This window comes from Humulus lupulus, chromosome 9 (genome assembly GCF_963169125.1).
Source record: "Humulus lupulus chromosome 9, drHumLupu1.1, whole genome shotgun sequence".
Taxonomy (NCBI): Eukaryota; Viridiplantae; Streptophyta; class Magnoliopsida; order Rosales; family Cannabaceae; genus Humulus; species Humulus lupulus.
The window spans coordinates 8,002,299-8,018,602 of NC_084801.1; the positions used below are offsets into that span (position 1 = coordinate 8,002,299).

Below are 16,304 nucleotides of genomic sequence, written 5' to 3' on the forward strand. Positions count from 1 at the left end.
ATGTTAAACCATAACGAGTGACTGACTAGCAAGTCACTAGGGCTCAGTCCCCATAGCCGTGTGACGAAGCAGTCACCTAGGCTTTCTGGCAATGTCTCTAATCAAATGAGTGACTGACGAACAAGTCACCACGGGGCTTGAAACCCACAGTCATGTGACGAAACCGTCACCTGGGCTCAGTTCCCATGGCCGTGTGACTAAACAGTCACTAGGTGTAACGCTCTAGTTACCCCAAGACGTTACGGTGAACGTTGAACCGTGAATTTAACTCGCTACCCGAGTTCTCTGGTTAAAAACGTGCTTCTAGGTGTTATTAATAGGGTAAGGTGGAAAACCAGTCAAAAGGAAAGGAAATGTTTTATTTAAAACATAAACTGTTCATGGGCCCATCAAAATATTTACAAGTTATTTACAACTCAAAATGGTCATTACAGTTTGAAATTTACAACCCGCCGACCTAAGCGGCAAAAATAGGGTAAACCCCCTAATTCCTTTGAGAACTCCTTGGCCGTGGTGGTCAAGCGGCCGCATATGTACACATCACCACCTAAGCTCTCCACTCAAGGCTGGGTGAGCTTTTCTTTCCCTTTACCTGCACCACATATGTAATGCCCCGGATTACCTATTATGGTTAATGGTTGGTTTAGTAGGCCGGGAGGGCCATAACTGTTTAATTACGCCATTAAATGTGTTTATGCATGTTTATGAGAATTGTATTATAATATAATGTTAAATGCATGCATGTGAGTCTACATTTGTTTACAGGGGTATTATGGTAATTTGGCCCGTTGAGGGTATAATTGTATATTTGTGTGTGCGATAATGATATATTGTGAGACCACATTATAATGTGGATTGGTTCGAGTATTTCGACATGAGACGATCTCTAAACATGATTTATCGGTTTGGTCATAACAGGTTTGAGCTCGGGGCTCGGGGTGAGTCTCGGGGTGATATTAAAGGTTATAGCGTTACCGGGGATTTTAGGGTAACGTGATATGAATTATTGGAGTTTGAGGATATTGAGATTAGCGGGAAATGGGAAGCGTTAATTATAATTAACAGGTTTAGCGGAATGTACCAATTTTGCCCTTGGGGTGGTTTAGAGGCTTAAGATGACACAAGGGGTATTTTGGTCTTTTTGGAAGGATATATATGACTTAAGTGACTTAGAAGGCTATAGATTAAACAGAGCAAAACAGGGGTTTGCTTCCTCCATACCCGTACATCACCTTCTTCATCTTCTCCATTGCTCATTTGATGATTTTGTGTGTTCTTGGTGATAGTTCAAGCTAGAGGAACTTAAGGGCTGGATTGGAGACTTGTTTTAGCTTGTGTGGGAGGTTCAAAATCAGTTCTAAGGTGAGTTTTAGCCACTGGTTTTTATACATGCTCTGTTTTTCGTTTTGGTTTTTAACTCATGGTTTTTTATGTGGGGAGTGAGGATTAAAGGGAGTTTTTGGTGTTAGTTGATTGGGGTTTAATGTGAGTGAGCTAAGGTTGTTATTTGGGGATTCAATTACATGTTTGGAGGAGGTTTTGTGATGGTTTGGGAGGCTGGTTTGAGAGGGAATTGCACAGGGAGAAAAACTGGTTCGTGTGGCCGACTTAGCCATTCTGGACTGGGCGCCGCGGCGCAGCAGGGGAGCGCCGCGGCCCTTGGCGTTTGGCAGGCAGGGAGCCTCTCTGTCTGGAGGCGCGCCGCGGCGCAGAAGCAGGGAGGGCCGCGGCCCTTAAGGCCAATTTTGCTAAAATGAGGTTTTTAGCTTGGGGATTCAAACCATAGGCCTCGAGGTTGGACCTAGTACCCGGTTGGGTAGTATTTGATGTCTCGGGGGCTGGGATTTGGTTTGGGAACCCTTGGTTATCATTTTTATTGATGAATCCTATATTTTGGTTATGACCAGGTGACCGTCGAGGAATTTAAAGGTTGATCGTTCTCAGGGGTCGTTCATATTATAATACTCACTCGAACCAGAGGTAAGAAAACGGTGTATGAATACAGTTGCACCCTGTATAGGTATATGACATGCATGGTTTGATATTAAGGCGTATTGGTTGATATATGTGGACATGGATTGCATATTAAATGCTATTGAATGCTGATTACCTGTGTGAGACACTGACTAGTCAGGGACTGACTCTAAAGTCGAGAATCATGCATTGAATGGCTCTAAAGCATTAATGCCAGACCGACCCTAGGGTCGAAGAACTTATAAGCGCTTGCCTGGTCTACGACCAGATGACTATAGCCAAGGTATATGACCCCGGTGACCGTTTGTCACGTGGCTAAGGGACGTTGTCCATAGTTTCGACTCTAGAGTCGTGAGGAAGGTTATGTTGGTGACCAATCACCATGCACCTGTCCTGAACGAACTTATGAAAGAATCACCTATCAGTTAAGCCCTGGTGACCCTATCGTCACATGGCTAGAGGGAGCGATGCTCATTATTGTGACTTTTGGCTATTGTCACCTACTTGTTGGACTGATAGTCCTGAATGGTTATTATGAACGTTGTTGATATTATATCATGTCTTGCTATGTTTTCTTGCTGGGCCTTGGCTCATGGGTGCTATGTGGTGCAGGTACAGGAAAGGAAAAGCTTGGCCAGCCTTGAGTGGAGAGCTTGGGCGATGTAATGTACATACAGGGCCGCTTGACCGCCATGGTCAAGGAGTTCTCAGAGGGACTAGGGGTTTACCCTATTTTTGCCGCTTAGGCCGGCGGAGATTGTATATTTGGAACTGTAGCAACTCTTTTGTAACTTGAACTACTTGTAAACATTTTAAAAGGCTCATGAGCAGTTTATTTACTTAATGAAATGTACCCTTTCCTTTTTATCGGTTTTTCACCTTAACCTGTTAATGGTACCTAGATCACGTTTTTAACCAAAGGACTCAGGTAGCGAGTCAAATTTCCGGTTCACCGTTCACCGTAACTGTTCTGGGGTAACCAGGGCGTTACAACATAGCACCCATGAGCCAAAGCCCAGCAAGAAAACACAATAATGCAAGCATATAATATCAAATGATGATCATGATAATCATACAGAGCTTATAACTCTGAACAGATGAGTGAATATCGCTTTGTGATTACATTAACCATGAATGAGCTTATAACTCTTAATCAGATGAGTGATTTAACACTTGAGGTTCTGGTAAACCATAATGAGTGACTGACGAGCAAGTAACTAGCTTAAACAGATGAGTGACTGATGGGTAATTCACTAGCTTAAATAGATGAGTGACTGATGGGTAAGTCACACGGGGCTCGGCACCCATAGCCATGTGACTAAGCAGTCACTGGGCTCGCTGGTCCTGGCTCTAAATGACTAGCCTTTAGCTAGACAAGCGCTTTTAATATTCATTGAACTTGAGGTCGGTCCGACATTAATGCTTATTCGAGTCATTCAATGCAGATGTCGATTAGATCAAATCTTTATTGACTTGCGTTAGACACGCCAAGGCCGTTCTTGACTTATGAGTCAATACCATGTGACCAGTGCTCAGTACCACTGCCGAGCTTGACTAATGAGTCACAACTTCACATTTGATACAGACACCATTGCCAATTCTTACTATTCAATCAGTGCCATACACAAGTGAGCAAGATTTGCTGAGCATTCAATATTCAATCCATGTCCACATTTAAACATTCAACATGCCTGATGAATAACCATGCATGTCACCTATGGGGTGCAGTTTTCTTACCTCTGGTTCAAGCGAGAATTAGTATAAGAACGACCTTGGAGAAAGATCAACCTTTTGATTCCTTAGTAGTTACCTAATCATAACCAATTATAACCTTCATTAATGAAAATTAACAATAATATGGTCTTGACCTAAACCCCACTCTCGAGACCTCGAAATGTACCTACACGGTGAGTAGATTCGATCCCGAGCCTTAAGGATTGAAACCCCGAGCCAAAAACCCTTAAAAAAACTCAAAACGGGATTATGAAGGAACAGAGTAGCGCCCCAGCGCTACCCACTAACGCCCCAGTGCTCTACTCAGAACTAAAAACGCCCAAAGCCAACCCTAGGTAGCGCTGTAGCGCCCCTTTGTGGGCGCTATAGCGCTACACCTAGCCTGTTTTGCCCCTGAATCTTCTCCATTCGACTCCTCCATTTCCAACTTGATTCAAATGCTTCCAAACCTCAAATTAAGTGCCAAATGAACTCAAAAACCATCCCCACATGTCCTAGGCATCACAACCCCAAGAACCCTAGCCAAAAACTCCAAGCAAAGCCAATCAACCTGTCTAGAAATCTCAACTGAAATCCAAAGAAAAAATAGAGCTAACCAGAGATTTAGTGGCTAGAATCTTACCTCAAGTTCAGATTATGATGCTCTTCAATGATGGAACACACTCCCAAGCCCTCAAGACTTACTTCCCAATCTTGAATCCTCAAGTTAGGCTCAAAAATCCAAAGAGAAAATGAAGAGAAATGGTGTACGGGAAAGGTAATTTCTATGCTCTGTTTTCTTCAAACTTCCACAGCCTTCATGGCTTAAATCAATCCTAGGGGTGAAAAGACTAAAATACCCCTAGGTCAAATAAAGATTTCTAAAGACTCCCAAAGGTAAAATTGACATTTTCCACCTATTTCGTTAATCATAATTAACACCGTCCAATTCCCGCTATTCTCGATATTCTCAAATACCAATAATTCATATCCCGTTACCCTTTAATACCTGGCAACGCTCAAATCTCCAAATTATCCCGAGACTCGCCCCGAGCCCCGAACTTAATCCCGTTATGACTAAACCGCTAATTTTCACTCAAGATCGTCTCATGTCGAATGGCTCGAACAAATCCACATTATAATATGGCCTCAACAATAGGTCACCGACATGCATACAAATATACAATTGCGCCCTAAACGGTCCAGATTACCAAAACACCCCTGTAATGAAATGTGAACCCACATGCATGCATTTTACATCATATTATAATATAATTCACATAAACATGCATATAATCATTTAATGGCATAATAAAGTAATTATGGCCCTCCCGGCCTACTAATCCAGCCATTAAACCACATTAGGGATTTTAGGGCATTACACTGGGGCTCTCTGGCCCTGTCTCCAATAAAATGAGTGACTGCTGGGTAAGTCACTTCGGGCTCAACACCCATAGCCATGTGACTAAACAGTCACTGGGGCTCTTTGGCCCTGGTTCTAAGTGATTAGCCTTTGGCTAGACAAGCGCTTTTAGTTTTCATCGAACTTGAGGTCGGTCCGACATTAATGCTCATTTGAGTCATTCAATGCAAATGTCGATTAGATCTAATCTTTATCGGCATGCGTTAAACACGCTAAGACCGTCCTTGACTTATTAGTCAATACCAGGTAACCAGTGCTTAATACTACTGTCAAACTTGACAAGTGAGTCGTAGCTTCACAGTTAATACTGACACCATTGCCAATTCTGACTATTTAGTCAGTGCCACACACAAGTAAGCAATGCTACCAAACATATATCATATGTCAAATATCCAAATGTAGGGCATTCAACATGCTTAATTAACAATCGCTAGCATAATTATGATCATGCACAAGCACAGAGACTCAAGCTATGATCAATCTCATATTCAACATTCATGGCATGCCCTAATCACATGTTTCTTATGCATCACATGCATCACATACTGGGTGCCGTGTTCTTACCTCTGGTTCGAATGAGAAATAACAATTGAGCGACCCTTGAGAACGATCGATCCTTTAATCCCTTAGCAGTCACCTAGTCATAACCAAATACAACCTCCAATTAATGAAATCAACAATAATAGGGTCTTGACCTAGGACCTCACTCCCGGGACCCCAAATTGTACCCAAACGGTGAGTAGATTCGATCCCGAGCCTTAGGAATTGAAACCCCGAGCCAAAAACCCTTAAAAACACCCAAAATATGCATATGAGAAAATAGGGTAGGGCTACAGCGCTGCCCCCCTAGCGCCCCAGCGCTACAACCAGGGGCATTTTGCCCTGGCTAGCGTTGTAGCGCTCCCCTTTGGGCGCTATAGCGCTAGGACCAGATAGAAATGGCCTTGGTTCTTCCTCCTTCAAATCCTCCATTTCCAACCTGATTCAAAAGCTTCCAAACATCATTAAAATCCCCAAATGAACCCAAATATCATCTACACATGTCCTAGGCATCACAACCCAAGTAACCCTAGCCAAAACTTCCATCAAATTCTCAACTTTCCAACTCAAAAACCAAACTGAAAATCCAATGAAAACAGAGCAAGAACAAGAGATTATATGGCTAAAAACTCACCTTAATCTTAGCTTAGCATCCTCTTCAATAGTATAGCATAACCCAAAACCCTCACGACTTGGTTCCTTGGCTTGGTTCCTCAAAAAGAGCTCCAAAATTCAAAGAGAAATGGAGAGGAAATGGTGCACGGGAGAGAAGATGAAGGAGACTCTGTTTTCTTAAGCTTTCTAAAGCTTTAGGGTTTATATAAATCTTTTAGGGTGAAAATACTTAAATGCCCTCAAGTCTAAATAAAAACCTTAACAACCACCAAGGGAAAAACCATCCTTTCCCGCCTATTTCGTTAATTATAATTAACACCCTCAAATTCCCGCTATTCTCAATATTCTCCAATGCCAATAATTCATATCACATCACCCTTTAATTCCTGGTAATGTTTTAATTACCAAATCACCTCGAGACCCGAAATTAATCACGTTATGACCAGACCGAAAACTTACATTTCATGATCGTCTCATTCTGAATGGCTCGAACAAATCCACATATAATGTGGTATTATTTATAATTCACCCACATGCATGAAAATACACAATCACGCCCTCAACGAGCCAAATTACCAAAACTCCCTTATAATTAAAAATGGACACATATGCATGCATTTATCATCATATCATAATATAATTCACATAACACATGCATATAATCATTTAATGGCATAATAAATCAATTATGACCCTCCCGACCTCCTAAACAAGGTCCTAAACCTTATTAGGGATTTTGGGGCATTATAGTGCTAATGTCTTTATTGACTCATAAGTCAAGTCCGGGGCCCAGCCCTAGGATATGGGACTAATAAGTCACCCCGGGGCCCATTGCCATATCCTATATATAACCAGCCTTGGAGCTAGCCCATCGTACCTGGTGTTATATTTTCCATGACCATTGGTTCGGACGAGCGTATAATGCACTCTTGGTTAGGCTTAACCATATCGACCAGCGCTCAACGCCCTATTGCCGTCCTTGACACATAAGTCAATGCCTTTCAACCAGCGCTCAACGCTATTGTTTTCTTTGACTCATAAGTCATTACTTTTTAACTAGCGCTCAGTGCTATTGCCATCCTTGACTCATAAGTCAATGCTTTTCGACCAGTGCTATTGTCGTCCTTGATTCTTAAGTCAGGCCTTTCTCAGTTATATAATGCTAACATGCATTCATCGTATAACAAATATCCAGATGCAGGGCATTCAACATGCTCAGTTAATCATTCACAAACATAATCATAATCATGCACATTTACAGAGGCCCAAGCTCTGATCAACTCTATATTCAACATTCAGGCCAAGCCCTAATCACGTACATCACATATTGGGTGCAGTTTTCTTACCTTTAGTCCAAGCACAAGATACGAATGAACGAGCCTTGAGCACGATTCTGGTTCTGAGCCCCTAGCGATAACCTAGCCATAATCATAATATAGAATCCTGTCAATAACGAGCAAATAATGGCTTCCGGACCGAGACCTAGCCTCCGGGACGTCCAACTCTACTAAATCGGGTAGTAGGATTGATCTCGAGCCCTTAGGTTTGAATTACTATCATTAAAATCCTAAGGTGGCCAAAGCTGCCCCAGTGGGCCACGACTTGACCTTAAGGGTCGTGGCGTGCCTCCCAGAACAGAGAGCCCCTTGTTTGAAATTCAAGAAACGGGCCGCGACTTGCCCCTGAGAGTTGCGGCGCGCCTCCGAAACATAATCCCTCCTAGGTCCTGGGTTCACACAGGTCGCAGCGCCCAAGAACAAGGCCGCAGTGCGACCCCGTGAACCTATAATTTCCCCTGTTTTCGTTAGCCAATTTCACCCAAAATCTAACCCAATTGAATCCTAAACTCAAAATTAAATCCCTCAAACATTATCAGCATATAAACACCGTAAAACCCCAAGTTTATCTCACTCAAAACCTCCACCAAATCACTAATTCAAATCAAAACTCAAGGAAACCAAAACTTAGAAATTCACAACTTAAATTACCTCGGATTAGGTTGTTTTCCACCTAAATCCTTCGACTATCAAGCTTCTAATCTTTCCTAGAATCATTATGACTCTAACCTCGCTTGAATCCGAGCTCTAAAACTCGAGTTTCCTTCGAAAACACTAATGAGCGTCAAATGAGAGAACGGGAGAGAGAATGAGACTGTTTTCTGAGTTTTATAGTTATGAGAGGTTACTTCAAGCTTAAGTAACCTTAAGCAAATCCCGAGGCTCGAGGTACCCAAAAACGTCCCCGAGCGCAAAATAGTCAAAATCCCTAGAATTTATTTCTGATCTCACTAACTCCAAATATATCCTCAAATATTTATTCCCATTACCCAATATCCCGGTAATATACTAAATACCCAAATACCCCTTGACTCACCCCGAGTCAAGTATTGATCTCGTTGTGACTTTCCCACTATAGCTTGCTCCCTAGGATCGTCTCGTGCCGAGTAACCCAAATATATCCACATAATAATGTGGTCCCACACAAATATCACATATATGCCAAATATAACCATAATGGGCCAAATTACGAAAGTTGCCATTTAAAAAAAAAACAGGCCCACATGCATATTTAATGCACATAACACATGCATATCAAGTCATATTATAATATAACTCACATAACCATATAATGATGCACATATATATATCACATAATCACATAAGTTTCCATCATGCCCCCGTAATCAAGGCCCTAAGACTTATTAGGTAATTTGGGATAATACAAGTGCATTATGCGCTTGTTCGGCCCAATGGTCATGGAAAATTAAAGCGCTAGGTACGCTGGGCCAGCTCCAAGGCTAGTTATACAGAGGATAGGGCAACAAGACCATTGGGTGACTTATTAGTCCCATATCCTAGGGCACATGGCCCTGATATGATTTATTAGTCATTTATTTAGGGCAGTGGGCCCCTATGTGATAGTGCATTCACTTATTTACATAGAGTAGGGTTATTATTGCTAGGCATGATTATTATAATTCTGTAATATGTTAGTAACCGCTTATGATCATGTTTAAGTTTTCTTGAAGAGCCTTGGCTCATGAGTGCTATGTGGTGTAGGTAAGGGGAAAGGGAAGTTGGACCAGCGATGAGTTGGAGAGCTTCGGTGGCGAGTGTACATATGCGGCTGCTCGACCACCATGGCCAGGGTTTCTCATAAGAACTAGGGTCAAACCTTATTTTGCCGCTTTGGTCGGCTATTTGTAACTTTTGAGTTGTAATTACCCTTTTGGAACTGTAAACGACTTTGTAAATGTTGATTTTGGGATTCCATGTATGAACTTAACGTTTTAATGAAATGATTATTCCTTTCGTCCAAATTTTTTAACCCTAAGTCGTTAATTACGTTTAGCTACACGTTTAAGGCCAAATAACTAATTTAGTGAGTCTAGCACTATTTAAATACATAGTGTAACGGTCTTAACTATCCATGGCGTTACATTTGTGATCTCAAATGTTATCATATTATTTTTTTTAAAAAAAACCATAGACATTGTTTTAGTTTAATTTTTCTTTTAACATGTTTATTCATTCTTTTATATATAATATTATTTATTTTTTAAAAATTTATATAACAGTCATAAAAACATAATAAAAATAATTAATAAATTTTCTAAATAAAAATACACCTAGTATATATATAAATAGGAAAAATCTCATATAGGGGCTTCACTTTAAGCCCTACTGGTTGGGCTCTTCAGTGTTCTCGACTCGTGAACAGTTTTCGGCACAATTTTTTTTATGACTATGTATATTGTAATTGTTTAGAGCATCCTGCAAATTTTCAGAAAATTCCAAATAGTTTACGGTATCAAAAACTAGGTTCAAACATGTTGCTTTCCACGAGCATAAAAAAAATTAGTTACATGTACAATAACATGTTTGAACTTAGTTTTTGGTACTGTAAATTATTCGAAATTTTTTGAAAATTTGCAGATGCTTTAAATAGCTACAATATACATGGTCATGAAAAAAAAATCGCGCCGAAAACTGTTCACAGGTCGAGAACACTGAGAGCCCCACTGGTAGGGCTTAAAGTGAAGCGCCTATATGAGAATTGTCATATATATATATATATATATGTTATAGGAGAATGCCTAAAAGAAAAAGAAAAAAAATAATGGAGTGAGAAAAAAAATTAATAAGATATGTTTACAACAATGAATAGTAATTCATAAGTTTAGATGTACGGTCATAAATTTGTGTAAAATACATCATCTATTGGAAAAGTCTTTTACTATTTTCGAGCTAAATTTTTAAAATTTAGCTATTATTCATCATCTATTATGAGTGCTCTAAAGAGGGAAGACGATAACTCCACCAATAGAATAAAAATATATTATATTTTATTTTCTAAGATCTCATATTTATAGTTATGCAATTATAAAATAAAAAAAAATTCACAAAAAATAGTATGTTACTAGTATAATTACAAAAAAGAAGGTTAGGTTAAAAAAACAAATCTATAGTCTATATACTAAAGTTAAAAAAAAAAAAAACTTTTGAAACAAAGTGAAAAAGTATCAATGCAAAACACATGAGAATTGTCCTTTCATAATACACAGAAGAAAATGAAATAGTGGGCAAGGATTAGACTAATTTTAATTTTTTAATTTTTGGAAAAAAAACAAATTAATTAATTAATAATAATGATATAATAAACAATAATTATGAAAGCGAGAGTTACACACGGGGGGAGTGATGAAGAGAGAGAGTGGTGTTTTCCGTTCCGTTTTCGTCAAAGTTGGTGGGCCCCCACGTGTTCCCTCGCACGCGTGCTTAATCCAACGGTCGATATTCAATCCGTAATAGACGGAGAGAGTTCAATTCTCCCTCTAATCCAACGGCTCTCGTTCTCCGGGTTTGACTCCTCACTGTCTCGAAACCCGGCACATCTTTCCATAAAAATCCAAACCCAAAATCTTAAAAAACTTAAATACCCCTCAAACCAAACACGCCCTTACTACTCTCATTCACTCTTTCTCTCTCTTCCGAACTCTGCTCTCTATCTCTCTCTCTCTACAACAATATCGTCGTATAGATCTTGTTCGGCAGCGCAAATCTAGGGGAATTCATCTCAACTGAAGAATCCTTAAACTTCTTATACTTCATCATCGTCAACTCCTCTCGATCTTCCTAGATAACCGTATGATTTTGTTTTCTTTTGTGTTTGAATTTTTGGGGTTTCAAGTTTTGAGTTAGAGCTCGTTCTGCTGTGTATTTGATCGTAGATCTTTGCTTTTCTATGTGGGTTTTTGTTGATTTGATTTGTATGAACTTTTTAGTATTTTTTTTGGTTCTCTTTGTTTATAAAAAAGTACCATTTTGTTTGGATGCTGAGAAAATTTAAATTTTAGTATGAAATGGAATTTTTAATTGTTTTTGTGAGTGATTTTTTCATAGAAGAAGAGAAAAAAGTGAGCTTTATATGTTTATATTACATATTATTTATTTATGGTTTTGCTTATGTATGGACCCTTTGTTCTTTTTGCAGTGAAAGCTTTGATCCAGTTTTCGATGATATTTGAATTGAAGAATTGAATCAAAATGCCTTGGACGTCATCTCTTTCAACTTACTGCAGTAAATGTGTTCGTTTGGTGGTTTTCTTTCGCGTTATTCTGTAATTTGATTCATATTGGTGAGACCCTTTTGGATTTTTTTTGTTTGTGTTTTTTCTTTTATAAGATTCAATGGAAACGATGAAATATTTGTGACCCTTTTTAGTACATACTAGTGTTTGGTTATTTTGGCTTTTACTCTTTTAATTCTAATGTTTTGTGGGGGGGCTTTGCAGGAGGTTTTTGTAGGGTGAAGAATTCGATTTGTTTGCCTTTTCTTTCTCTCTTTGAATCTTAAAAAGCTGGTTGGAGGCTCGAGGATGTTCATTGCGATAACCATTAAAAGATATCGAGCAGTTAAAGAAGTCGGAAAAATTAAAATGAGTGTGGGGGTCATTGCTTATTACCAACTGATGCAAGTTTGCCAGGTACAAATGTTACTCATTTTAGCATTTTTCTATATTTACTTTTGTTTGTGCTTGTCAACTTTCAGTTGTGTGTTATAATATCCTGCCAAGCTTAACATTTCTTATCTGGGAAAGGATTATTGAGTGATTATTGTATGTTAAAGACAATACTGTTTATAGTATGTTTATCTTGCTTGGTTCATGATCCTTGTCTTACTTATTATTTTGTATGGAGTTACTGGAGGAGCTATTTTTGACTCATTGACTCAGATTGTAGTTTTGTTACTCGGTTAAGTGGTTTATGAGTTGGGGAACTAGCCATTTATTTTGCATTTACCATATCATTGCAAACTCTACTGTTTGGAAATTTGGAATCTTTTGTGCAAGCAGACTATACTGTGCACTCGTGTAATTGTTGGTGTTCGTCTTCCTACCTAGCATGCTGTATTTTTTCTCTGTCATTTGATCACAGCAATGCTATGATGTACTTTTTCACACCAAAGTAGCTCGAAATCTAACATTAGTCATTGTCGTAATTTAAGTTTTACTTGGATAATTTGTACTTAATTCTCTATTGTAGTTCCTTTGTTGTTGTTGTTGTCTTAACCATGTCTATCTTACTACTTTCTTGTTACAGGCTGAGTATTTCCGTCAATTGCTTAAACCTGTGACGTAGTCTGTTTGTAACCCTCGGACTTTGGGATTTGGGACGGACTGCCCTCTGGTTTTGTTTATACGTAAGAAGACCTTATAGTATTTGGCTTTACTGTACCTGAGTGGCAATAACTTCTTCATTCATTGCATAGTCTTGTGATCGCGTTAAGAACCTTGTTCCAGTTGAAACCTAATAATTGTCTACTCAAAAAGCTGAAAACCCAACGTTCATCTACTAATTGAATCCTGATGCAGCGCAACCACCAATTTTACCCTGAAAAAAAGGCACCTCCCCTTGAATATCAAGCGGGTAATAATGAAATGCATGTTCCAGTTGCATCTGCTTTTGGGGCGGCTTTACCTCCTGGTGGTAACCACCTGAAACATTTTCATGGCGTTGAGTTTCAGCCCTCTGAGGTCTGCCCCAAGAATTTCATTATATTTGATCAGACTGATCATCGCAGTCAAATTATGTTCCACCCTGCTATTGCCCACAAATTTGGTAGTCCTGCTTTAAACATGGGCTCAGCTTATGTCCAGGATTATTTTGGAGGAATAGATAGGAATAATGAGGTTGGAGAAATATCTTCTACTCTGAAGGAAGACTCAGATGATATTGATGCATTGCTGAGCTTGGAAGAGGAAGAACAAGAGGAGTACGATGAGGAAGAGCTAAGCACTGCACGAACTTATGGAAATTATGGAAGCTCATCCCCCGAATCTTGTTCCAATTATGGTTCAAGGACCAAGAAGAATAGATCATCATCTTCTATTCAGAAGTCTTCTGGCAGTGGCAGTAGCAGCTGCAACAGCGAAAGAAAGCAACAGAAAATGAAAAAAATGATGAAGGCATTGCGAGGACTTGTACCTGGTGGTAATGACATGACTACTGTAAACGTCCTAGATGAAGCTGTTCAGTACTTGAAGTCTCTCAAGGTTGAAGTGCAAAAGCATGGAGTTAAAAATTTTAAAAATTAGGATCTGAATTATGTCATGGTAATTGCGATCAAACTCGCTTGTTTCTACCACTGCAGTTATGGTTCTACTATTCCCTTTTCGCTTTCTCTATTTGTTTTTCTCTTCAGGTGGGCTTGACGAAGATAATAATATCCAGTGTTAGCGCTCTGAAAACTCCAGCAGTCAAGAGAGGTGTGTACTACTGTACTGATCCGAGGCTGCTTATGGTTGTTTTCCATGTTGAATAACGAATCTCCATTCGATCATCTTAGATTCAATCATCTTTTACAAAGCAGGGAGACATTACGTTAGGCTGGACTGAAGGAGTTGATATTTTCATTTTGTATTCTATTCTAGTTTGCTAAAACATAAATTGCTATTGTTGTGTGTTGCCACTACTCTTGACTGCTGCTGCTGCTGCTATATAATTATGCCTCTTTTTTTACTCATCTCTTTGCAATGTTTAATAATTTTCTTCACTTTGCCATGAATGCCTACTAATTATGGCCCTTCACAGTATTCTCTTTTGCTGTTGTCCTCGCACTTTTCATTTTCATTCTTATCAGTTTGAAATCCAGAGAACATGAGCATAATGGCCCCCCAATGCATGGTGGTCATGGTGCTTCTGTCACATATCCAATAGGCAGTGGGGTTTGTGGCGCACACACATGACCACACAACACAACATTGTTTGTTTACTAATGTCTTGTGCTGAATCCAGTATGCCCTTTTGCTTTTAGTACACACATATATGATTATATATATTTATTATAATATAAATATACATGTTTTTATGAGGCTACAAGATGGGGGAACTACTACTTTATGTGAGCATATATGACTACGATTCTGTGTCACTGTCTTTGGTCTCTTTTTTTTTTTTGTGTTTGTGCATTGTTATATGGTGCCTTTTCCATTCCTAAGTCGAAGCTCCCAATAGGGGTAGTGGTGATAGTGGAGCACCACCACATTTTACTCCTTTCCTTTTTTTTTTTTCCCTTATTCTTTTGTTTTCTTTCTTTTCTATTTGCCCATTTTCTTGTTACTGTTTTTATGTGCCATCTTTAGGTTCCTCCATGAGTAATTTTATTTTTTTGGGGACCATTCTTGGTGAGTTAAGACTATTGTGTTCTCTTGGTCAAATGCCTGTTGAGTTTTGGTGTTCAGTTTATTCATTTAGTACAAAAAGAAATATAATGTCCAATGACTTGGAAAAACAATTCTCGCCTTAAAATCAAAACAAAACCAAACAAAACAAAAATTATCTCTTCTTATATTCATGCAACTAAAAATTATGCCAAGTTCTTGAGCAAACTGAATCTCAAAGTCAAAGTTGAAACTAACAAAGAAACAAAGTTTTAATCAATAGATTTTAGATACCATTTTTCTATTGATTACAAATAATATTAATTAAATATAACATATTTTTAATATGATGTCAACCCATTCATTGGTGAGACTCTTAAACATGTGTTGCAAAAGAACAAATCCAAAAAGCATAGATGGATTGGATATCTTAATCTCTTCTCTTCTCTATACAAACTAACATGGGTTTGGAATGCTTTTTCCATATACTTTTTTTATTAGTGAAAATTTGCCCTACCACTTGATTGCTTATGCTCAGATTGAGTGAGGATACTCTAGCTAACTTAAGAGTTCCAGTTATCATCATTACAAGAAAAAAATTAGAGGAATCAAAAAAATTTGTCACATCTTTCTACTCATGCTATTCTTTAGTTTTAATAAAGTTTTATGACAATAGGTATTGATTTTTTTTTACCACTTTTACTTTTTAATTTTACTATTTTGTCTTTTTATATAATATCTTTCTAAGAATCTTCATCGTAGGGTTTAACCGAATTTTGTGTAATTTTGATTTAAAGAGTAGTAAGTAAGATAAGTGAAAGAAAATGGTGATTGACAACTTTGCCCCAACACATCAATTCAAAAAAAAAATCTTCAAAATTTATAAAAGATGTTTAAAATTATAAAAAATATTTATGTTCTATTTAATCGCTTTTTAAAATAGCAATTTATAAAATATTTTTCTCTTTAAATTTATTGTGGTTAGAAAGTTATGTTTCTAACGTCAATGTTTGAGTGAAAGAAAGTTAAAGTACTTTCAATGAGTGCTCTACTCTATCTTTTAAATTACTTCACTAAAACTTTTTTTTTTTATTTTACTTCAAACTTTTACATTACACCATACATCGGTTTATCTATATTTTCTCTCTACATTATTTAAATATTTTTATTAATTAAAATAATAGAAAAATGAGATGAAGAATAAACAAATACTTAATTTAGAAAGAGAAATAATAAAAAGGACTAAAATAACAATAAAAAATATTTGAATGAGAGGTAAGCCGTAGGTTCATGTTGAGCTGAATATATGGTGAGCTAAATAGAGGAGTAATTTAACTCATCCAATGAAGTGCGTTTTTTATGATTTTGAGCTAAATT

At 38.2% G+C, this 16,304-nt stretch overlaps 1 protein-coding gene across 2 annotated transcripts; it reads left to right on the forward strand.

The window, feature by feature from the left end:
- Positions 1 to 11,210: 11,210 nt before the first annotated feature.
- LOC133802154 (transcription factor bHLH144) lies at positions 11,211 to 14,286 on the forward strand. 2 transcript variants are annotated; one of them, XM_062240424.1, is made up of 4 exons: positions 11,211 to 11,410; positions 11,759 to 11,903; positions 12,060 to 12,251; positions 13,140 to 14,286. In XM_062240424.1, exons 3-4 carry the CDS (start codon positions 12,144 to 12,146, stop codon positions 13,860 to 13,862), a joined length of 831 nt encoding a protein of 276 aa, XP_062096408.1. In that variant the 5' UTR covers positions 11,211 to 11,410; positions 11,759 to 11,903; positions 12,060 to 12,143; the 3' UTR covers positions 13,863 to 14,286. The 2 variants fall into 2 exon arrangements, with proteins under 2 accessions (XP_062096408.1, XP_062096407.1); XM_062240423.1 differs by having other exon boundaries at positions 11,214 to 11,410; positions 12,868 to 14,286.
- Positions 14,287 to 16,304: the final 2,018 nt, after the last annotated feature.

Coding starts and splice junctions, on each gene's coding strand:
- LOC133802154 (XM_062240424.1), top strand. CDS start 12,144: ATGTTCATTGCGATAACCATTAAAAGATATCGAGCAGTTAAAGAAGTC. Junction 12,252..13,139: donor AACTGATGCAAGTTTGCCAG/GTACAAATGTTA, acceptor ATCCTGATGCAG/CGCAACCACCAATTTTACCC.